Here is a 21,294-nt window from a genome sequence, read left to right as displayed (position 1 = left end):
TTGTCGGCCGGGCGCGGTGGCTCAAGCCTGTAATCCCAGCACTTTGGGAGGCCGAGACGGGCGGATCACGAGGTCAGGAGATCGAGACCATCCTGGCTAACATGGTGAAACCCCGTCTCTACTAAAAATACAAAAAAAAAAAAACTAGCCGGGCGAGGTGGCGGGCGCCTGTAGTCCCAGCTACTCCGGAGGCTGAGGCAGGAGAATGGCGTAAACCCGGGAGGTGGAGCTTGCAGTGAGCTGAGATCCGGCCACTGCACTCCAGCCCGGGCTACAGAGCAAGATTCCGTCTCAAAAAAAAAAAAAAAAAAAAAAGATAGCGCTTCTGTGACTCTGAGTGTGGCTGGGTGACACTGTGGTTGTGACAGTGATGTGCCAGCCATAACTGGCATGGGGAATGCAGGTGGAGTGAGGGGTGGGGGCTGAGTAATGTGATGAGTGGTTCGATGACACCTGGTGGCCGCATCATGCTGGCTGTGAGGTGGACAGTGTTGTGCAGCAGGGACTAGGCATGGCGAGGGCCACTGTGGGTTATGTGGGCAAAATGAGAGAGTGACTCCGGGGATACCCAGGGAGGATGGACAGGGGTGGGCTGTTGGGAACCACCTGGCTTTGTCCCCAGCCACCAAGCGCCCTGAAGAGGTGTGTGGGCCCACACAGTTCCGATGCGTCTCTACCAACGTGTGCATCCCAGCCAGCTTCCACTGTGACGAGGAGAGTGACTGTCCCGACCGGAGCGACGAGTTTGGCTGCAGTGAGCAGGGAGCTGGGATCGAGATGTGGGCCCTGGGCTGGGTTCTGGGGGCTTCTGTCCACAGCCTCAACCTCCACTCTTCTCCCTCCTAGCCCCTCGGAGCGCTCTCTCCGCTCCTCCTTCCTTTGCCCTCACCCCTGCCCTGGTCTCCTCAGTGCCCCCCCAGGTGGTGACGCCTCCTCAGGAGTCCATCCAGGCTTTCCGGGGCCAGACAGTGACCTTCACCTGCGTGGCCATTGGCGTCCCCACCCCCATCATCAATTGGAGGCTCAACTGGGGCCACATCCCCTCTCATCCCAGGTATGGCTCTGGGCCTGGGTGGTGGGGTGGGAATGGGGGACAGCTGGTCCAGAGCCCTAGGCCAGATCCTACCGCTTGTCTTGGGGCCAACAGGGTGACAGTGACCAGCGAGGGGGGCCGTGGCACACTGATCATCCGTGACGTGAAGGAGTCAGACCAGGGTGCCTACACCTGTGAGGCCATGAACGCCCGGGGCATGGTGTTTGGCATTCCTGACGGTGTCCTTGAGCTCGTCCCACAGCGAGGTACTGCCGGAGGGCAGGTGTCACTGGGTGTGGGGGCAGAGCTGGGCTGCCCGCCACAGCTGGCTGCAGCCCCCTCCCATGCCGCCCAGCAGGCCCCTGCCCTGACGGCCACTTCTACCTGGAGCACAGCGCCTCCTGCCTGCCCTGCTTCTGCTTTGGCATCACCAGCGTGTGCCAAAGCAGCCGCCGCTTCCGGGACCAGATCAGGCTGCGCTTTGACCAACCCGATGACTTCAAGGGTGCGTTGGAGGGCGGGTGAGCGCTGCGGGAGGTGGGAGGTGGGTACCAGGCTCCAGTGGGCACAGAGGATAGATGCAGACAGAGGGGGCCAGGTTTTGGGAAGGAATACGAGTCACTGAAGAAACACTGAACCCTGTCAAAAAAGCATTTTGGGGGGAAAACCACCATGTTTAGGAAAAGCCAAATCCCCTCTTGCTACCTACCTGCTTCAGGTTACGGAGAGGACGGGCTCTGGAGCCAGCTTCCTGCTTCAGATCCTGACGTGGGCGCTGTCCACCTGTGTCCTGGGTCAAGTTACCCACTATCTCGTGTCTGCTTTCTCATCTATAAAGTTGGGGGGTGGAATAATAACTACCTCCCAGGGGTTGGTAAGGACTTAGTGGAGTCGCGTATGTAAGCCTCTCGGAATTGTGCTCAGCCCATGGTCAGCACCCAGGAGGTATTTGCTAATGTCACAGTCATTGTCCTCATTCTGAGAGGCAGAGGTGCCAGTGTACCCAGAGTATAGGAGCCCAGGCTTCGGCATCTCCTCAGCCTGAGGGTGGCCTCCAGCTGCACCACTTACTGCCGCTGTGTCTTTGGGCAAGTCTCTTGGCTTCCCTGGGCCTATTTTCCCAAAGATAGAGGCAGGCGGCTGGACTCAATTCTTTCTGGCTCTGAGAGGCAGAATGGCAGCATGGCTGAGAGCATGAGCCCGGGCACTGCCTGGACTTGGGCTCAGGTCCCGGCTCTGTCGTGTCCCACCTGGCATCAAGCAGCCCTCACTTCTTCATTGCAGAGGATTAAATGCATGTAGAGAGTTAGCTCCAAAGCACTCAACACATTTTATGCCCTTTTGTTGGTTGAGGAACCTAAAAATGACTTGTATAAGACTTAGTTACCTGGCCAGGCATGGTGGCTTATGCCTGTCATCCAAGTACTTAGGGAGGCTGGGAGGGAGGATTGCTTGTGGCCAGGAGTTCAAGACCAGCCTGGGTAACATAGTGAGACCGCATCTCTACAAATAATTAAAAATGAAAAATCTAGCCAGGCATGGTGGCTTGCGCCTGTAGTCCCAGCTACTTGAGAGGCTGAGCCAGAAGGATCTGTTGAGCCTAGGAGTTTGAGGCTGCAGTGAGCTATGATCACGCTGTTGCACTCCAGCCTGGACAACAGAATGAGACCCCATCCCTAAAAACAAAACAAAACTTAGTTACTTCCCAAAGTTGTTCCCCAGCATGTTTAGAATACTAATGCCATGGCCACCATTTGGTGAGCAGGCAGTTGGCCCTGTGGCTTGACATGACAGTCATCGAACTGCCAATAACCCTTGCAAGGTCAGGGCTGATTTCACAGTTTTAAGATGAGAGCCCCAGGGCTCTGAGAGGTTGTGGAACTTCCCTGGGTTCCCACAGCAGTTTAGAGGGGGAGCTGAACCCAGGGCTGTCTGATTGGAATCTGGATAGTCCAGGGGAGGGAGTGGTGGGAATTCCATGGTGAGCAGGTGGCCTGTGTGTGGATGGTGACCAGGAGGGAGGAGGCCTGAAGACATCCCCGGAAAGCAGGGAGGAAAGAGGATAGAGTAACCTAGACCCGGGGCTGTGCTCGGTCATTCTGTGGGTGAGGAGCTGGACTCCCCTGTGGATGCAGGGGGTTAATTCAGGATGAGCAGGAGAACCTATTGGCAGACAGATGTGGACTCCATGTAAGGAAGAACTTGCTAAGAGTCAAAGTTGTCCAGAGCTGGGAGGGACGGTCTTTGGAGGTTGTACCCTCCCCATCCATGACAGCTGCACCGCCTAATGTGGCAGTCACTGACCACGTGTGGCTCTTTAAACTGAAATAACAACGATTCATTCCTGAGCAGCACTAGACACGTCTCCAGTGCTCGGTGGCCACGTGTGGCTAGTACCATTACTTTTTTTTTTTCAATTTTGTAACTTTATTTGATGTATTTGACGATCAGCGATTAGTTCTCATCCACATTGACTGTCTGTAGATTTTTGGAAGTGGTAACAGGTACGTAGGTAACCAAAGTATAGAGCTTATTTGGTGAATCTTCATCCTCTTTACGTTTTCTGGACAGCCGCACATGGATTCGGTATGGGACATTCCTTATTCCTTTGGCCCAGACAGCTTTGTTGAGCCTGGTATCAATGCGCACATCTGGAGTTCCCATCTCCTTCGTGGCAAATTTCCGAATCTCTTTGAGTGCCCGAGGGGCACGCTTCTTGAAGCCCACTCCATGGATGTGCTTGTGAATGTTGATGGTGTAATCTCAGGTCACCACCTCGTTGATGGCAGAACGGCCCTTTTTCTTCTCGCCACCCTTCTTTGTGGGAGCCATTCTGCCGGGTCCAAGTTGGAAAGCACCATTACTTTTAATGGCAAAATCAGCAATTACTTTTGTACCAACCTAATAGTTACCATAATGAAGAGTGTAGGTACAGGATATTTTCACTCCACCGAAAGTTCTCTAGGGTGGAGCTGTCCTAGCGATCTGGGGGCATGCTGTCAAGGGAATTCGCGTGTGGCGTACTGTGCGTGTGTGTGTGTACATAGGAGAGGGTTGGACTGGATGACCCGTCATAACAAGAGCAACAATAAGAGCTAGCCATTTTATGTCAGTGTTCTCATTTTAGCTTATACCTCTAGGAGGCAGGCTACTTTAAGCACCATCTTACAGATGAGGAAACTGAGGCCCTTGCCCAGGCTTACAACACACCTGGACTGGAGCTCCTGTTCCTCAGCCCTGTGTAGCTCTCCTGCCCGCAGGGTTGTTCCAGCGCTGAAAGTCTGTGGGTTTCTTAGCAAGAAAGGCCCGGAGAAGTCTGGCTGCAAAGAACCCCCTGGACCTTTCTTTGACCCTGTGGTTCCCAAATGGTTCCCCAGCCATCATTCCATGGCATCGACTTACCTTTCTCAGAGCATGCTTCGGGAAATGCTGCTCCAGTATTTGGGAAGGAGGAAAAGAACTGCATTTTCTTTTTTCTTTTCTTTTTTTGAGACAGAGTCTTGTTCTGTGGACCAGGTTGGAGTGCAGTGGCACGATCTCAGCTCGCTGCAGCCTCTGCCTCCCAGGTTCAAGTGATTCTGCTGTCTCAGCCTCCTGAGTAGCTGGGACTACAGGTGTGCGCCACCATGCCTGGCTAATTTTTTTTTTTTTTTTTTTCACCATGTTGGCCAGGCTGGTCATGAACTCCTGGCCTCAAGTGATCTGCCCGCCTCAGCCTCCCAAAGTGCTGGCATTATGGACGTGAGCCACCGCACCTGGCCAAAACCTGCATTTTCTTCACTTTGGAAGAGAGATCGAAGTTTTCTTGAAATCAAATTTCCCCTAGAACTTTCCCATCTTTTTCTGGGTTGCTGCCCCTCAAGGTGGGTGTATCAGGCAGGCCCAGGCTGCAGCCCTTAGCCTCTCTCTTGCCACCCGCAGGTGTGAATGTGGTGATGCCTGCACAGCCCAGCATGCCACCCCTCTCCTCCACGCAGCTGCAGATCGACCCAGCCCTGCACGAGTTCCAGCTAGTCGACCTGTCCCGCCGCTTCCTCGTCCACGACTCCTTCTGGGCTCTCCCTGAGCAGTTCCTGGGCAACAAGGTGAGAGGCCTGGGCTGCCGCCCTGGGTGGAGAAAGAATCCCCGTGGGCTCCACTCCCTCTGCAGTTGGTGGACAGCAAGGCAGACTTGGGGGGAAAGGTGTTGCCGTGCCCCGATGCAGCCCCCTGTGGCAGTGGCTCAGCCATTCAGGGCAGGACCTCTCCCTGGCACTGCTGGCTTGGGAAGAAGAGCTGGCCTTCTGTCCTCCCAGGAGCCCTCCCTGACCGCTCCCCCATGCCTGGGTTGGGTTCTGTGCCTCCGCACTGGCTTCCCTGGGCACCCTGTGCACTGCATGATTCCACACCCTGCCATGGACCAAACACCCTAAAGTCAGGGCCTGAGTCTCACCCATCTCAGTTTCCCTATACCTAGCTCAGTGCCTGGCACACAGTGAGTCTCAGGTAGACACAGTGAGGGAGGAGCTGGAAGACTGTAGGCACCTTGTAGGCACGATGGGTGTCAAGTGTGCCCACAGCTGCCCGCCCTGATCCACCCTGTTGTGCCAGGTGGATTCCTATGGTGGCTCCCTGCGTTACAACGTGCGCTACGAACTGGCCCGTGGCATGCTGGAGCCAGTGCAGCGGCCGGACGTGGTCCTCGTGGGTGCCGGGTACCGCCTCCTCTCCCGAGGCCACACGCCCACCCAACCTGGTGCTCTGAACCAGCGCCAGGTCCAGTTCTCTGAGGTAGGTGGTGCCTGAGCCCTTAGGGCTGGGAGCAAAGGGGGATTTAGGCTGAGTAGGTGCTGATGTGTGACCCCTGCCACCTTCACCCGTACCCAGGAGCACTGGGTCCATGAGTCTGGCCGGCCGGTGCAGCGCGCGGAGCTGCTGCAGGTGCTGCAGAGCCTGGAGGCCGTGCTCATCCAGACCGTGTACAACACCAAGATGGCCAGCGTGGGGCTGAGCGACATCGCCATGGATACTACTGTGACCCACGCCACCAGCCATGGCCGTGCCCACAGTGTGGAGGAGTGCAGGTGCCTGAGCCGGCAGGGCTGGGAACCACAGAGGCCCTGGCAAGGATAGAGGAGAAACGGCAGGGCCTCACAGTCCTTGCAGCAACTCTCTCGGTCCTGTCCCCACAGATGCCCCATTGGCTATTCTGGCTTGTCCTGCGAGAGCTGTGATGCCCACTTCACTCGGGTGCCTGGTGGGCCCTACCTGGGCACCTGCTCTGGCTGCAATTGCAATGGCCATGCCAGCTCCTGTGACCCTGTGTACGGCCACTGCCTGGTGAGTAGAGCCAGCTGGCACTTGGACACTAAAATAGGAGCAAGGACAAGGTGCGAGACTCCCTGTGTTCATGAGCTCAGCACAAGCCTCCAGAATGAGTGTCATGACTGCCAGATGGACTATCATGACCTCTGGATGCAATAACAGAGATAGAGGCTGGGCGTGGTGGCTCATGCCTGAAATCCCAGCACTTTGGGAAGCTGAGATGGGTGGATCACTTGAGGTCAGGAGTTCGCCACCAACCTGGCCAACATGGTGAAACCCCGTCTGTACTAAAAATAAGAAAATTAGCTGGGTGTGGTGGCGCACGCCTGTAATCCCAGCTACTGAGGAGGCTGAGGCGGGAGAATCACTTGAGGTGGAGGTTACAGTGAGCCGAGACTGTGCCACTGTACTCCAACCTGGACAACAGAGCGAGACTCTGTCTCAAAACAACAACAACAAACCCCAGAGATACAGCATCCAGACAAGGGAGGTGATGGCCCTCCTCTCCTCCACCCTCATCAGACTAATCCTGGAGAGTGTCAGATGAAGAAGCATGACCTGGAGAGGGCAGCCCTAGGGGGAAGAGCCCTTAGGGTGATACCTTATTTCTTAGGAATGGTGGCGAGAGCTGGGATTGTGGCGCTGACAAAAGAAAAGACTCAAGCAGGGCAGCATTGTCATCTCCAAATCCCTGCAAAGGTGTCGGGTAGAAGAAACAGACTCTGGGGAGCAGAACTGGCCAGTGGGTGCAGATTGGAAGAGGGTGGCAGGTTTAGGTCGATAAAAAGCAGGCATTTAGAATCATCTATGGGACAGGCTGCCGTGTGAGGTGATGAGCTCCCCATCATCTATAAGTGGTTGCAGTCGATGGTCCCCTGTCTGCAAAGCCGTGCCTCCAGCGTGATGGGGAGGCTGAGCCAGACAGCCTCCAAGGCCCCCCACAGCATCTGGCCCAGTTCTGCTCTAGAAGTTGAGCCATACCCTCTTCCTTCTCCTAGAATTGCCAGCACAACACGGAGGGGCCACAGTGCAACAAGTGCAAGGCTGGCTTCTTTGGGGATGCCACGAAGGCCACGGCCACTGCCTGCCGGCCCTGCCCTTGCCCATACATCGATGCCTCCCGCAGGTCAGCCCCGGCTCCGGGTGGGGGGATTTGGCTGGGGGCCGTGCAGCAGGCCGGGAGAATGCTCTGGGCAGGGAGGCGGGAGACTTGGATTCAGATGTCCGCCTGGTCACTAAGTTATCCTGTGCTCCTTGACCTCTCTAGGCCTCTGTTTCCTTGTCTGTATAATGAGCCCCCTGACTTCCCATAGTTGCTGTGCCGGGCAGGGAGATGGTGTCATGCCTCATGGCACACTGTGTCTGTGTGGACAGCGGTCATTTCCCAGGGTGGGAGGAGAAAGCCTGACCGCAGCCCTGCCCCATGCCCTGTCTACTTGATACCCACAGATTCTCAGACACTTGCTTCCTGGACACGGATGGCCAAGCCACATGTGACGCCTGTGCCCCAGGCTACACCGGCCGCCGCTGTGAGAGGTGAGGGAGAGCCTTGGGGGCTGCAGGAAGGGGGCTCCTGAGTGGGGTCATGGAAGTGCCACTGACGGGGGCCCCCTTTTTCCCCTAGCTGTGCCCCCGGATATGAGGGCAACCCCATCCAGCCCGGCGGGAAGTGCAGGCCTGTCAGTGAGTATGGCTGCCACCATCCCCTGACACCCACCTCCCAACCCAACCTGGGCTGCACACCAGGTACCCTCCCTCCCTGCCCCAGCTCATGATCCTTAGAGAGCCGCCGTTCCTCTGCCTGAACTGTGTCTATCCCATTCCCACCTGCCCTGCCAACACCCACTTTGTGTCCCAGACCAGGAGATTGTGCGCTGTGATGAACGTGGCAGCGTGGGGACCTCCGGCGAGGCCTGCCGCTGTAAGGTACGCATGCCATCCGCCACCCACCCAGAGGCCTTGGGCCCAGCACCACAGCTGGGAGAAGGAGGAAGGAAGCTCTGTCCTCTCCATAGATCCTTGGCCAGTGGGTGGTAACATAGTCAGAGACTAGTGGACCTGGCTGACCGGCCTTCTGTACCAGGAGAGATGGCCTGGTGTTGGGAAGGAGCACTTGTTAGGGAGTCAGGCGACCTGAGTTCAAGTCCCAGTCATTCTTTATGCAGCCTTTGTATCTGCATTGTACCTTTGCTTTTGCCATACTTTGTCCATTGTCACACTGATACAATGATATAGATATTAGTGTCCCCAATTTGTGAATAAGGAAATGGAGGCCAGAGAAGGGAGGTCACTTGCGTTAAGAATGGGAGCATTGGCCGGGCGCAGTGGCTCACGCCTGTAATCCCAGCACTTTGGGAGGCTGAGGCAGGTGGATCACTTGAGGTCAGGAGTTCAAGACCAGCCTGACCAACATGGTGAAACTCCATCTCTACTAAAAATACAAAAATTAGCTGGGCGTGGTGGCGGGCGCCTATAATCCCAGCAACTCAAGGGGCTGAGGCAGGAGAATCACTTGAACCCGGGAAGCAGAGGTTGCAGTGAGCCAGGATCATGCCACTGCACTCCATCATGGGCAACAAGAGCGAAACTCTGTCTCAAAAAAAAAAAAAAAAAAAAAGAAAAGAAAAGAATGTGAGTATCAAGTGTCAGTGTAAAAAAGAATGGACAGATTCTGGAGTCAGGCACTCCTGGTCTTCAATCCCAGAGTGGATAAGCAAGCTGAGTAACTTTGTGCAAGTCATTTCACATCCCTGAGCCTCTGTTTCCTCATGTGAGGGATGAAGGTATCATCTACCTCTCAAGGTCCTTAGGAGAGTTAAATGAGGTGATGTCAAATGGAAAGCAGAACAGTGCATGAAACACTCCATAAATAGAAGCAGCAATTATTTCAATCAAGTCGCTGTATTTCAAATTTAAATTTATTGGTGAACCCCCTGGCAGCCAAAGAGAAACGGGAAAAATGCTTGCCTAAGCACTTGTTAAGTGGGAATTACTGTTCAGATGGTAATGATGCCTCATACATGTGCTCTTTCTTCTTCTTCTTTTTTTTTTTTTTTTTTTTTTTGAGATGGAGTCTCGCTCCCATCGCACAGGCTGGAGTGCAGTGGTGCGATCTCGGCTCACTGCAACCTCCACCTCCCAGATTCAAACGATTCTCCTTCCTCAGCCTCCTGAGTAGCTGGAATTACAGCTGTGTGCCACCATGCTGGGCTAATTTTTGTATTTTTAGTAGAGACAGGGTTTTGCCACGTTGGCCAGGCTGGTCTCAAACTCGTCTGACCTGTGGTGATCCACCCACCTTGGGCTCCTGAAGTGCTGGGATTACAGGCATGAGCCACTGCGCCCAGCCACGTGTGCTCTTTCAGTGGCTCCCCTGGGTCTCAGGTTCTTATCTGGACTGAGGGTGGATTCGGCCTGAGCTCCAGGCAGCCTCTCCCCTGGGCTGTCCTTCAGCTCCAACTCTGTGCCTGCAGAACAATGTGGTGGGGCGCTTGTGCAATGAATGTGCTGACGGCTCTTTCCATCTGAGTACCCAAAACCCCGATGGCTGCCTCAAGTGCTTCTGCATGGGTGTCAGTCGCCAGTGTACCAGCTCTTCCTGGAGCCGTGCCCAGGTACCTCTGCAAGGTGGGCGGGCAGGACCGCCAAGCCCTGGGCTGGAAGACCAAGTGCCAGTCCCAGGCCATGGCCCCCATCCCAGCCCTTTCTCCTCCTCCCAGGTGCATGGGGCATCTGAGGAGCCTGGTCACTTCAGCCTGATCAACGCTGCAAGCACCCACACCACCAACGAGGGCATCTTCTCCTCCGCGCCCGGGGAACTGGGATTCTCCTCCTTCCACAGACTCCTATCTGGACCCTACTTCTGGAGCCTCCCTTCACGCTTCCTGGGGGACAAGGTGGGTAGTGGGTGGGAAGGGAAAGGAAACTCCAGGCAGCAGGAACAGCACAGGCAAAGGCTTGGAGGCAGGAGGGTCGTGGTGCCTTGGGAGAACAGTGAGATACATCGCATGGAAAAGGTGGCTGGAGCAGCGACAGGGCCCGAATTCAGGCCCCTGCTAAGCTCCTATCTAACCCTGGTCCCAGGTGACCTCCTATGGAGGAGAGCTGCGCTTCACAGTGACCCAGCGGTCCCAGCCAGGCTCCACACCCCTGCACGGGCAGCCATTGGTGGTGCTGCAAGGTAACAACATCATCCTAGAGCACCACCCGGCCCAGGAGCCCAGCCCCGGCCAGCCCAGCACCTTCACTGTGCCCTTCCGGGAGGTGAGCAGTTCTGTCCCCCGGGGACAGGGTGCGGGCAGGCCCTTGCTCCTGCCTCTCCAGCATCAATACTCCAGGACATCCGGGGCTGAGCACACATGTCCTTTCCTTGGCAGCAAGCATGGCAGCGGCCCGATGGGCAGCCAGCCACACGGGAGCACCTGCTGATGGCGCTGGCAGGCATCGACACCCTCCTGGTCCGAGCGTCCTACGCCCAGCAGCCCGCTGAGAGCAGGTGTCTGGAGCCGGGCGGGAGGACCAGCATGGGCTTGGGGAAGGGACTCTGTCTACGCGGTGCAGTGCGGCATAGCCACTTACAGACTGTGACCCTTTTGTGCCTCACTTTCCCTGTCTGTGAAATGGAGAGTCTAACAATGTCTCTGTTACAGGCTGGTCTGGGGTCAGGCTCCCTAGAAGGAAGCCTGAGATGGGGATTGGGGTGCACGTGGTTCACAAGGAGAGGGACGCAGGAGTGGGAGGGCCACGCAGGGATGTAGTCGCAGGTCAAGTCTAGCCCCAGCCTCAGCCCACGGGGAGCTCTGGAGAGTCACTTGCCGGAGAGTGGTCTTACTTTCAGGCACGTAGGCTCTTGTAGCTTGTATCAGCCTGTCATTGGGTACCCCAGGGGGACGGGGTGGTATAACCTCTCCAGGTGAGGAAGGGTGATGGTTTGGAGTAAGTTGCAGGTAACGGCTGTTTGCCACGGCCCTCACAGCCTCTGGAGAGCTGGACAGGGCCCCAGCAGCGCTGTGACAGGGCTGTCGGGAGGACTGACCACACCCTCCGAGTGGAGGACTCCAGGCGTGCCTGGCACAGAGCCAGCGGTCCTATTCATGTGGGGTCTTGTCACGCCAGGGTCTCTGGGATCAGCATGGACGTGGCTGTGCCTGAGGAAACCGGCCAGGACCCCGCGCTGGAAGTGGAGCAGTGCTCCTGCCCACCTGGGTACCGTGGCCCATCCTGCCAGGTGAGTCCTGGGCCCCACGCCGGCCCAGCCAGCCCCCTCTATAGTGCTCCCCACCCCTTCTCCATGAGCCCTCCCCACTTCCCCAGCCCTGGCCATCCAGTGCCCCTACCCGAATGGGCCGTGTTCAGAAGGCCCTCCCACTGCCATCTTTCTGCCCCCAGGACTGTGACACAGGCTACACACGCACGCCCAGTGGCCTCTACCTGGGTACCTGCGAACGCTGCAGCTGCCATGGTCACTCAGAGGCCTGCGAGCCAGAAACAGGTGCCTGCCAGGTGAGTCCTGCCCTCCTTCCCCCCACCTCAGCGATCTGTGGCCTCTGGGTGCCCAGCCTCAACTCACATCCTGCTCCTCCAGGGCTGCCAGCATCACACAGAGGGCCCTCGGTGTGAGCAGTGCCAGCCAGGATACTACGGGGACGCCCAGCGGGGGACACCACAGGACTGCCAGCTGTGCCCCTGCTACGGAGACCCTGCTGCCGGCCAGTGCGTCCGGTTCCCGCCCGTACCTGCCCTGCCCTGAAATGTCTACCAGACCCTCCCACACACCCTTCCTCCAGGGCCCTTCTGAGAGGCAGTGGTTAAACCCTGGCCTTGCTGCCTCCTCAGTGTCACTTGGTGTGAAATACACTTCACTTTCAGGGCCTCAGCTGCCTCATCTGTAAAATGGGGTAGTCCACCCTCCTCAGCCCCTTGTGTGAGAGTTGAATGAGGCGACGCATGTGGAACTCTTAGCACAGTGCCAGGCATGCAGTGGCACTCAGGACACATGAGTTCACTTGCCTGTTCTTCCCCTCCCCTCTCCCCTGGGCCTGAAGGAGAATAAGGGGAGAGGTAGAAGCCACTGCGTTACTGACTAGAAATCTGCCCCCTCTACTCAGGGCTGCCCACACTTGTTTTCTGGACACAGACGGCCATCCCACCTGTGATGCGTGCTCCCCAGGCCACAGCGGGCGTCACTGCGAGAGGTGAGGCAGGGGATGGAGAGGGTGGGGGAATGCACACGGGGGCACACAGCGGGTGTCCCTGGAGTCCTCGGGCAGGGCCCAGCCCTCCCAACCCAGAGGAATCAGGGATACCTCTCACTCTTAACCTTGCACAGGCCCCAGAAGACAGTCAGCTCCCCTCCTCGGGAGCCTCAACCTCTAGCCCAGAATTCAAGATCCTCAGACATACATCCTAGCCTGCGGTTCACCTTCAGCCCCCTGGTCCCCTGCCCCAGCCAGGCCAGTCTTCCCACAAAACCCCTGCTTCTTCCTGAAGCTCCTGGGTTCCTGACTGCCCCGATTCACTGGCTGTGTGGTCCAGGGTGCATCCCTGCTCTTCTCTGCCCAGTTTCCCCGTAACATGGGCGAGTCAGGCTGTTGGTTTCTTGTAGTGCACGAGGCCATTGAATTCAGTATGAGACCCCCAGCCCAGCCCTGGGGTTCTGCTTCCCTTCATCCAAAATTCATCAGAGGCTTTCTCTCTCTGCAGGTGTGCCCCTGGCTACTATGGCAACCCCAGCCAGGGCCAGCCATGCCAGAGTGAGTAAGATTGGGGAGGTCGTTGGGGTCGGGTTACCCAGTGTCCCCAGGCGGAACTAGGACAGAAGCCTTTACTCCCTTTTGGCTTTGCCTGTCCAAGCCTCAGTTTCTTCATCTGTAAAATGGGGATAGGAGCAGGCCCCACCACTTCCAAGGGCTGTTGTGAGAGTGTTGAGTGCTCACGTCAGAAATCAGAGCTCCCTCTCGGTGAGCAGAGTGGAGGGAGAGGGGTGCTGGGTGGTGGCTTTGGGGCTCCAGCCATGGCTTTCTTCCACCTCAGGAGACGGCCAGGTGCCAGGGCCCATAGGCTGCAACTGTGACCCCCAAGGCAGTGTCAGCAGCCAGTGTGACACTGCTGGTCAGTGCCAGTGCAAGGTCAGTCCGAATCCCTGCCCCGAGGGACACGCTCTGCCCCACTGCCTAGAGCCTTCGGGGAAATCAGGCAGCATCTGGTGGAAGCCGAGACCTGGGCATGGAGGGCAGAGCATGGGGAATGGGGCAGGGGCTGCCCAGGGCTGCTGGAAGCGGCCGGGGAAGCTGGCCTCAGGCTGCTGGGGGTGCAGGAGACCCACTGAGTCCCCTGCCTGCCTCCTTCCATCCACCTACCCAGGCCCAGGTGGAAGGCCTCACCTGCAGCCACTGCCGGCCCCACCACTTCCACCTGAACGCCAGCAACCCCGAGGGCTGCCTGCCCTGCTTCTGTATGGGCATCACCCAGCAGTGCGCCAGCTCCGCCTACACGCGCCACCTGGTAAGAGCCTGTGCCGCCCAGCCCCAGGCGGGGTTGCCACCTGCTGCCTGGTATTGTCCATCTCAGCACTGAGCCCAGTGACCCTCATCCCTGCCTCAATACCGTCACATGCCCCCATTATTTCTCTCCCAGCCCTGATCTCAGCAGGACCCCATTCCCCGCCTTAACACCCTCCCGTGCCCCATCCCCCACCAAGGCACCCCATCCCCCACCAAGGCACCCCAGTGCCCAGGCTGACGCCTCCTTCTTTTTCCCCTGCCAGATCTCCACCCACTTTGCCCCTGGGGACTTCCAAGGCTTTGCCCTAGTGAACCCACAGCGGAACAGCCGCCTGACTGGAGAATTCACTGTGGAACCCGTGCCCGGGGGTGCCCAGCTCTCTTTTGGCAACTTCGCCCACCTTGGCCACGAATCCTTCTACTGGCAGCTGCCGGAGACATACCAGGGAGACAAGGTGGGCCCCAGCCTGGCACCAGGGTCAGTGGTGACTCAGACATGAGTTCACCTCTGCGCCGTCTCTCAGCAGGCAGGCACCTGCCACCTGCATGGCCATATCGTGGTTAGGCACGTGGCTTTTGCGGTCCCATAGACATTGGTCTAAACCCCAGCTCTGCTGCTTGCCAGCTAGACACCATTTGATAAACCTCAACTTCATGGTAGCTGAGGGGATTGGAGATCATGCCTGGCACATAATAAGTGCTCAGCTGTTCATGACTTTTAGCTTTCATGCAGTTATTCAACAGACAGGTCCTAGGAGAGGCTGGGAAATGCAAAGACGAGTGAGACACAGTTTCAGCGTCATTCACATGCCCACTCCAACTTCACTCATCCACGCTGCTGGCTCTGTACTTGTGTTGGACACAGTAATTCTCATCATAGGTCATGTGTGTTGAGCTCTCACTCTGTGCTAGGCAGCGTCCTTTACAAGTCACAAATCACAACTGGGTGAGCCAGGTCCTGCTACTGCCCCATTTCATAAATGAGGAAACTAAGGCAAGAGGGGCTCGGTACCTTACCCAAAGCCCCACAGCTGGGAGGTGGGAATGCTGGAATCCAAACCCAGGTCAGAGGCTGCCCTTCAAATGCTCTGCTGAAGGCCAGAGCCCATGCCTGTAATCCCAGCACTTTGGAAGACAAGAGGCGGGAGGACCACTTGAGCTCAGGAGTTTGAGACCAGCCTGGGCAATGTGACGAAACCCCGTCTCTACAAAAAAATACAAAAAATTAGCTGGGCGTGTTGGTGCATGCCTGTAGTCCCAGCTAGTTAGGGAGGCTGAGGTGGGAGGATCACTGGTGCCCGGGAGGGGGAGGTTGCAGTGAGCCATAATTGCACCATTGTACTCCAGCCTGGGTGACAGAGTAAGACACTGTCTCAAAAAACAAACAAACAAATACTCTGCCAGTCAGAGGTGAACCTGTCTTTGCTACTCCAGAACAGGGTCTAGTGGGAAGGTGGTGATGGCGGTGGCGATGGTGTGGTGGGGGCAGGGACTCAGGGCTGGGCTCTGGGACAGCCTGCCCAAATGTGTTCCTTGAGCAGCACAGGCATCTGGTCGCACCCAGGGCAAGTGGGTCTTGGCACAGGAGTCCACTGCTGGTCGAGGCCAGTGTTCCAGCAGATGTGCCCCCAGGCAAGGGGTGAGGGGGCCAGGGACACCTGGGAGGGGGCGCTCTGGGGTTGCCCCATCCCAGTTCCTTGGACAGAGCCAGGTACTCCGGGCTTCTCCCAGGGCTGGCTGCCTTCTGGTCCCTTCTCCCCTCTCCCTTCTGGGGTTTGCTATCTCTTGGCCTCTCTGCTGCTCTGTCCTGCAATTCTCAGACCTATCTCTGTCTCCTGTCCTGGCATTTCCCTGCGCCCCATAGGGAGAGGCATACTTTGCGCGGTTGCGCCGGGCTCACCAGGTAGGCCCAGGATGTGCGTGCTGTGAAGTTGGTGTAATGGGGTGTGGCGCCTTCTTGGGTGCTCCCAGCCCTGTGTGGGGAGATGCGCAGTGCCCAAGGCATTGGGGGTCTGCATGAACCCAGGCAGTGTCCCATGGCCCCAGGGTTGGAGTCAGGAGGGTGTGTGCCCCACCTTGCCTCACCTGCTGTGTTCTGGTCCTGGTGCCAACCGTCTGAAGTCAGAATGGCAACTGAGGTAGCAGGGAGACTAACCCGATGCTAATCCACGTGACTGTATCTAGCCCCCCCAGGTTCTCCTGGCCCTGCCTGTCAAGCAACCACTGTTAACCCTCTGTGTGCACGTGGGCGACCTGGAGTTAACCCCGGGGTGCCAGCCTGGAGAGGGGGGGCATGCGTCTTTCTTCCTAATTAGTGTGGGCCTTTCTAACTACCACGCCCATGGGTAGAGGACCCTGCCCATGGCTCCAGCTCCGGGACCTTGGGAGGTCTTAGCTGGCCTGCTCCCTCCATTTCATCAGAACCGCACGTCCCTCTCAGAGGAGCAGTTGCGGGCAGCCATGACAGCTGGGAGGATCCCAGGGCCCCCAGAGGGCAGGGACCAGGCACAGCAGGCATCACAGGTAACTGAGGACCTGGCTAGGACAGGTTGTAGGAGACCAAAGAGCTGAGTCCAGGCAGGCACCTGAGCAAAGACCCCAGCCTTCCTGTGCCATTTCCCCTATGCCAGGCCAGACCCCAGCCTGATGCCTGGTCTGCTCTGGTGTCACCCTTGGGAAACATTCCAGAACCATGAGTGGCTTGGGCGGGTGCCAGGGCACACACAGAGAGTCAGGCCGAGGAGCAACAACCCCCTCCAGATGCCCCTGGGGCTGCCTCCAGCACTTCTGCCCATCCCTTGCTGGGCACCCTTTGTAGGGCTTCTCCCATCAGTCACGGCCCATAGGCAGCCAAGCCCATCCCAGGATATCCCCGCCTGGCTCAGGAGGAACAAGAGAGCAGTGGGTACAAGGGCCAGAGTGCCAAGTATCAGCACTTGTGAGCTAACAGTGCATAGCGGGTGGCTGGCTGGGCCCACAGGGAGGTAAAGCCTCACGGACGTCCTTTCTGTCCCTCTCTGCTCCCTTTCACCGCTCTTCGGCTCCTGGTCCCCCAGGTGGACGAGGCTCAGAGACGGATGGATGCTGAGATCTGGCAGCTTCTGTCCAGCTTTGCTGCCCACCCGCAACCCCCTCCCCAGGGGCTCTCTCCTCATCCGCAGCCTGCAGCTGCTCTGCGAGCAGCACCCCCTTCTTCCTCCTCCTCCTCCTCCTCCTCCTCCTCCTCCTCCTCCACCTCTTCCTCAGCCTCTCTGTCTTTCCCACCAGGCTCTCAGGTATGTGCCAAGGTGCCCATCAAGGGATCCCCACCCACCATGCTTTCTAGACTTCAGTCATTTCTGAACCAACTTCACCAATTTCTGTGAACTACTTGGACTATTATTTCTTTCAAATTTTCCTTTAACTCAATCATATACCAACTCAGTTAGGCTGATTACTTGCTTTCAAATACATATGAAAGGAGCCACCCCATTGGAATTGTTCACTGATGTGCTGTGTAAACATTGGGGTCCACAAGAGACCCACCAGATGGGAGGAGAGGCGGACCCAGGCCATGCCCAGAGACATCAGCTAGGGACCTGGGCTGGGATTGGAAAGAAAATTGTCCAAAGACCAGGGCCAGGACCTGCACTGTCAGGTGGGGGTGGGGGGCTGGCTCTGTCTCTGCCCTGCCACTGGGCCTCTCTCCCATGACGGTCCACCCCTGCCGGGACCACCTCCGCCCTCCCACCCCCACCCCCGCTCCCCTCGGCTCTCACCACCTGCCCTTCCCTCCTAGTTCTCTCTCTCCTACGAAGGCTTCTCTCTGCTCCCTGGAAGCCTCTATTACTGGCAGCTGCCCCGGGCCTTCCTGGGGGACAAGGTAACAAGGATTTGGGGGGATTATAGGGGTGTCATGGAATCCTAAAATATCAGAGGGCCCTTTGTCAAGGCCCTTTATGACACAAAGAGGGAGACCAAGGCCCACAGTGGGTAGAGACTTGCCTGGGACGTTCAGGTCAAAGCACAGCTGAGACTGAAGTCAGCCTGCCCGTGTCCTTCAGTGGGCCCTGACCCCTGACCCCTGGCCCCTGACCCCTGTCAGAGGAGCTGTCTCGCCTGGGAGGGTTCCTCTAGTGCCTTTTCTCTGGGCTTTCTTGACCTTGTGTCGAGACGCCTAGTTTTTGGTACTGCACTCAGTCATTCAAGAAGCATTAATTAAGTATTTACTGTGTGCTGCGTCGTGTACAGGCAGAGCAGGCAGAGTGGGCCCTGCCCTCCCGTAGTCCATCCGATTATCATTCCTGTCACCATTGGTATCATTATTATCATCATGAGTGCTGGCATTGGCCTTAGATGAGTATTAATATTGCCTCCATTTTGTTCCAACAATTTCAAGTACCTCTTAAGAATACACATAACAGGCTGGGCGTGGTGGCTCACACCTGTTATCCCAGCACTTTGGAAGGCCGAGTCGGGTGGATCACGTGAGGTCTGAGACCAGCCTGGCCAACATGGTGAAACCCTGTCTCTACTGAAAAAACAAAAATTAGCAGGGCATGGTGGCAGGCGCCTGTAATCTCAGCTACTTAGGCTGTAGAATCGCTTGAACCTGGGAGGCGGAGGTTTCAGTGAGCCAAGATTGTGCCACTTCATTCCAGCCTGGGCAACAGAGCAAGACTCCATCTCAAAAAAAAAAAAAAAAAATTCAGCTTCCTGGCTGGGCGCGGTGGCTCATGCCTATAATCGCAGCACTTTGGGAGACCGAGGCAGGTGGATCACCTGAGGTCAAGAGTTCGAGACCAGCCTGGCCAACATGGTGAAACCCTGTCTCTGCTAAAACTACAAAAACTAGCTGGGCGTGGTGGCGGGCGCCTGTAATCCCACTACTTGGGAGGCTGAAGTGGGAGAATTGCTTGAACCCGGGAGGTGGAGGTTACAGTGAGCTGAGATTGCGCCACTGTACTCCAGCCTGGGCAACAAGAGTGAAACTCCATCTTAACAAACAAACAAACAAAACAATAGGCATGACGTGTCACAAGGTACATTCAGAGAAGCGTGACAGGGAGGTTGAGGGGTGAGGATAAGAAGCAATCTGCCGGAGCTGAGGGTGGAGCTGGAGTACTGCAGGGTTATCAAGCGTGATGTGCGTTCTCAAGCTGTGCAGAGTGCATCACCGTTTGTGTCCTGTATTACTTAATCCTCATGATACCCTTCAAAGTCGGTATTACTTTTACTTCCGTTTCCATGTCAGGAAAGTAGGGCTCGGAGAGGTTAAGCGACTTGTCCAAGGCTATATAGCCAGTAGAGCTAGAGTCTGAACCCAGGTCATTTAGACTGTGGAGTCTGCCCTTTTAATCACTATGCTGGATCTGGGCACAATGGCTCACACCTGTAATCCCAGCACTTTGGAGACTGAGGCTGGAGGATCGCTTCAGGCCAGGAGTTGAGACCAGTTTAAGCAACATAGCAAAATCCTGTCTCTAAAAAAATAAATAGGCCGGGCATGGTGGCTCATGCCTGTAATCCCAGCATTTTGGGAGGCTGAGGCAGGACAATCACTTGAGTCAGCAGTCTGAGACCAGCCTGAGCAACATAGGGCGATCCCATCTCTATTTAAAGAAAAAAAAAAAATTGAAAAAATAAATAAATTCTTTTAAAAAAATCACTGTGCTATACACACCCGCAACTTGCTAGAAAGTCAGTCCCAGAAACGGCTGTGAACTTGCTGGCATTCAAAGCAAACAGGAAACCAGTTCTTCTATGGTTATTTGGTTACACTCTAAAATTCCTTACCACGCCTTGAGCTCATGGAGAACATCCCTGGGGCCCTTGTAGCCCGGGGCCAGTGTGTAGTCAGTAGGTGTTTGATGAATGCTGGTTAGCTGAGTGAACACACAAACGAACAAAGGGGTAGACTTGATGCAGTTTGGTATTGAGATGAATGTCTGCCCTGGTGGCAGAGGAGAGAAAGGAAAGTCCTGTGGGGCAGAGCTGGGGGGCCTCAGCTGTCCGTGTGAAGGTCCCCTGCAGCAAGAGTAAGGACTCTCTGGTCATGAGCAACACAGTACCTAAGTCCAGTGGGCTTGTCTGCAACAAAGAATCTATTGGTTCATGCAACTGCGGAGTCTAAGCATGTCTGGTATCAGGCATGGCCTTATCCAGGGGCTCATTAGGGCTTTATCTTGGTTCTCCAGCTTCTCATCTGACTGCAGAAGGGACTTTCTCTGGCCTGGTAGAAAGAGCAGAAGTACCCGGGTTACTTGTCTATTCCTGATGGGGTGGCAAAGGGCAGTGGTAGGTTATGCAGATTGACCAGGCCTGACTCATGTCTCCACTATAGAGGAGGAGGGGATCAGGGCCCTCAGACCACATGCTCTTCCTGTGCGGAGACAGTTGTTCTTTATAGAAAACCAGGGTTTAGCTTCTAGAAGGGAGGAACTGGATTCTGGGCAAACAGAAACCACCTGCCTAGGAGGCAAGGTTTCCGAGGGGCTGCCCTCAGCCTCACCCCCATGGCTGAGAACTTTTGAAGCTTCTGCAGCCTCCCCTTGGTGGTCATTGTCATTACCCTTGTCTGCCTTATGGGAAATTACTGTCAATGAAAGCAGACCTGGAGTTTGTTCACTGGCACCGTCAGGCAATGGGGAATAGAGAACCTTGCAGAGCGAAGAGGCTGCTCAGCATCATCACCACCATGTCTGGGGCTGCAGAGGAACTGAGAAATGTCCTGTTTCCCAGGCAGCCGTGGGCCATGCACCCTGACCTATTGGTTTGGGCAGGGAGGGAGTGAGGGAGTGTGGCACACTCACACCCCAAGGCCGCCAGATGCTCCATCCCTCACCTGTATGGTCCAACACTCACACCCCAAGGTCAGTCTGTGACCTCTGGACTTGCCTCTTTGCAGGTGGCGGCCTATGGTGGGAAGCTGCGATACACCCTCTCCTACACAGCAGGCCCACAGGGCAGCCCACTCTCTGACCCCGACGTGCAGATCACGGTGAGCATTTGGATGCCATGCTGGGTGGGCAGAAGGGCAGGATTGAAGCCCGGGGCATCCTCGGCATTTGTCCTCTGTCCTTTCCATCCAGCACTCAGTTTCCTGGCACAGGCTGGAAGAGTTAGGCCTGTGCCCCCACATCCCTGCCTGGTTGGACACGACCCAAGCAGAGGATCCTGCTGCTGGGAGAAGGGGGCAGTGGGCATGTGCCTGACTCCTTTGGGCACGTGAGCTTGGGAGAGCAGAGAGGTGGGAGATTGGGGGTTACAGAGAATCTAGGACTGGTGGAGGACACCCTGGCACCCCAGGGACCCCTCGGCTCCCCTTCCAATCCTGCTGGTGTTCTTCCCAGGGCAACAACATCATGCTAGTGGCCTCCCAGCCAGCGCTCCAGGGCACCGAGAGGAGGAGCTACGAGATCGTGTTGCGAGAGGTAAGGGGCACCTGACCACGCTGTGTCTCACCCCACCCCACCC

The 21,294-nt window shown here is 56.6% G+C and overlaps 1 protein-coding gene and 1 pseudogene across 3 annotated transcripts in view; one reads left to right on the top strand and one right to left on the bottom strand.

Moving 5' to 3' along the window:
- Positions 1 to 21,294, top strand: part of HSPG2 (heparan sulfate proteoglycan 2) — a 117,598-nt gene that overhangs the window by 52,471 nt on the left and 43,833 nt on the right. The window contains exons 10-35 of one of the 2 annotated variants that reach the window (XM_025380928.1): positions 623 to 754; positions 910 to 1,054; positions 1,148 to 1,299; positions 1,392 to 1,538; positions 4,955 to 5,118; positions 5,624 to 5,803; positions 5,900 to 6,096; positions 6,205 to 6,352; positions 7,336 to 7,463; positions 7,787 to 7,873; positions 7,962 to 8,020; positions 8,196 to 8,263; positions 9,811 to 9,951; positions 10,057 to 10,233; positions 10,421 to 10,600; positions 10,714 to 10,832; positions 11,453 to 11,564; positions 11,726 to 11,839; positions 11,922 to 12,049; positions 12,445 to 12,531; positions 13,040 to 13,089; positions 13,370 to 13,464; positions 13,700 to 13,840; positions 14,103 to 14,294; positions 20,726 to 20,818; positions 21,171 to 21,251. In XM_025380928.1, the coding sequence (XP_025236713.1) occupies positions 623 to 754; positions 910 to 1,054; positions 1,148 to 1,299; positions 1,392 to 1,538; positions 4,955 to 5,118; positions 5,624 to 5,803; positions 5,900 to 6,096; positions 6,205 to 6,352; positions 7,336 to 7,463; positions 7,787 to 7,873; positions 7,962 to 8,020; positions 8,196 to 8,263; positions 9,811 to 9,951; positions 10,057 to 10,233; positions 10,421 to 10,600; positions 10,714 to 10,832; positions 11,453 to 11,564; positions 11,726 to 11,839; positions 11,922 to 12,049; positions 12,445 to 12,531; positions 13,040 to 13,089; positions 13,370 to 13,464; positions 13,700 to 13,840; positions 14,103 to 14,294; positions 20,726 to 20,818; positions 21,171 to 21,251 (3,317 nt within the window). Of the gene's footprint in view, positions 1 to 622; positions 755 to 909; positions 1,055 to 1,147; positions 1,300 to 1,388; positions 1,539 to 4,954; positions 5,119 to 5,623; positions 5,804 to 5,899; positions 6,097 to 6,204; positions 6,353 to 7,335; positions 7,464 to 7,786; positions 7,874 to 7,961; positions 8,021 to 8,195; positions 8,264 to 9,810; positions 9,952 to 10,056; positions 10,234 to 10,420; positions 10,601 to 10,713; positions 10,833 to 11,452; positions 11,565 to 11,725; positions 11,840 to 11,921; positions 12,050 to 12,444; positions 12,532 to 13,039; positions 13,090 to 13,369; positions 13,465 to 13,699; positions 13,841 to 14,102; positions 14,295 to 20,725; positions 20,819 to 21,170; positions 21,252 to 21,294 lie in introns of both variants that reach the window. The other variant, XM_025380923.1, reaches the window with a different exon arrangement.
- LOC112621489 lies at positions 3,437 to 3,880 on the bottom strand (annotated as a pseudogene). Its single transcript, XR_003118738.1, has one exon. The product of XR_003118738.1 is annotated as a 60S ribosomal protein L31 pseudogene (transcript).

The sequence above is a fragment of the Theropithecus gelada genome, chromosome 1, assembly GCF_003255815.1.
Source record: "Theropithecus gelada isolate Dixy chromosome 1, Tgel_1.0, whole genome shotgun sequence".
NCBI classification, from domain to species: domain Eukaryota; kingdom Metazoa; phylum Chordata; class Mammalia; order Primates; family Cercopithecidae; genus Theropithecus; species Theropithecus gelada.
This window is presented reverse-complemented; position numbering and strand designations above follow the sequence as displayed.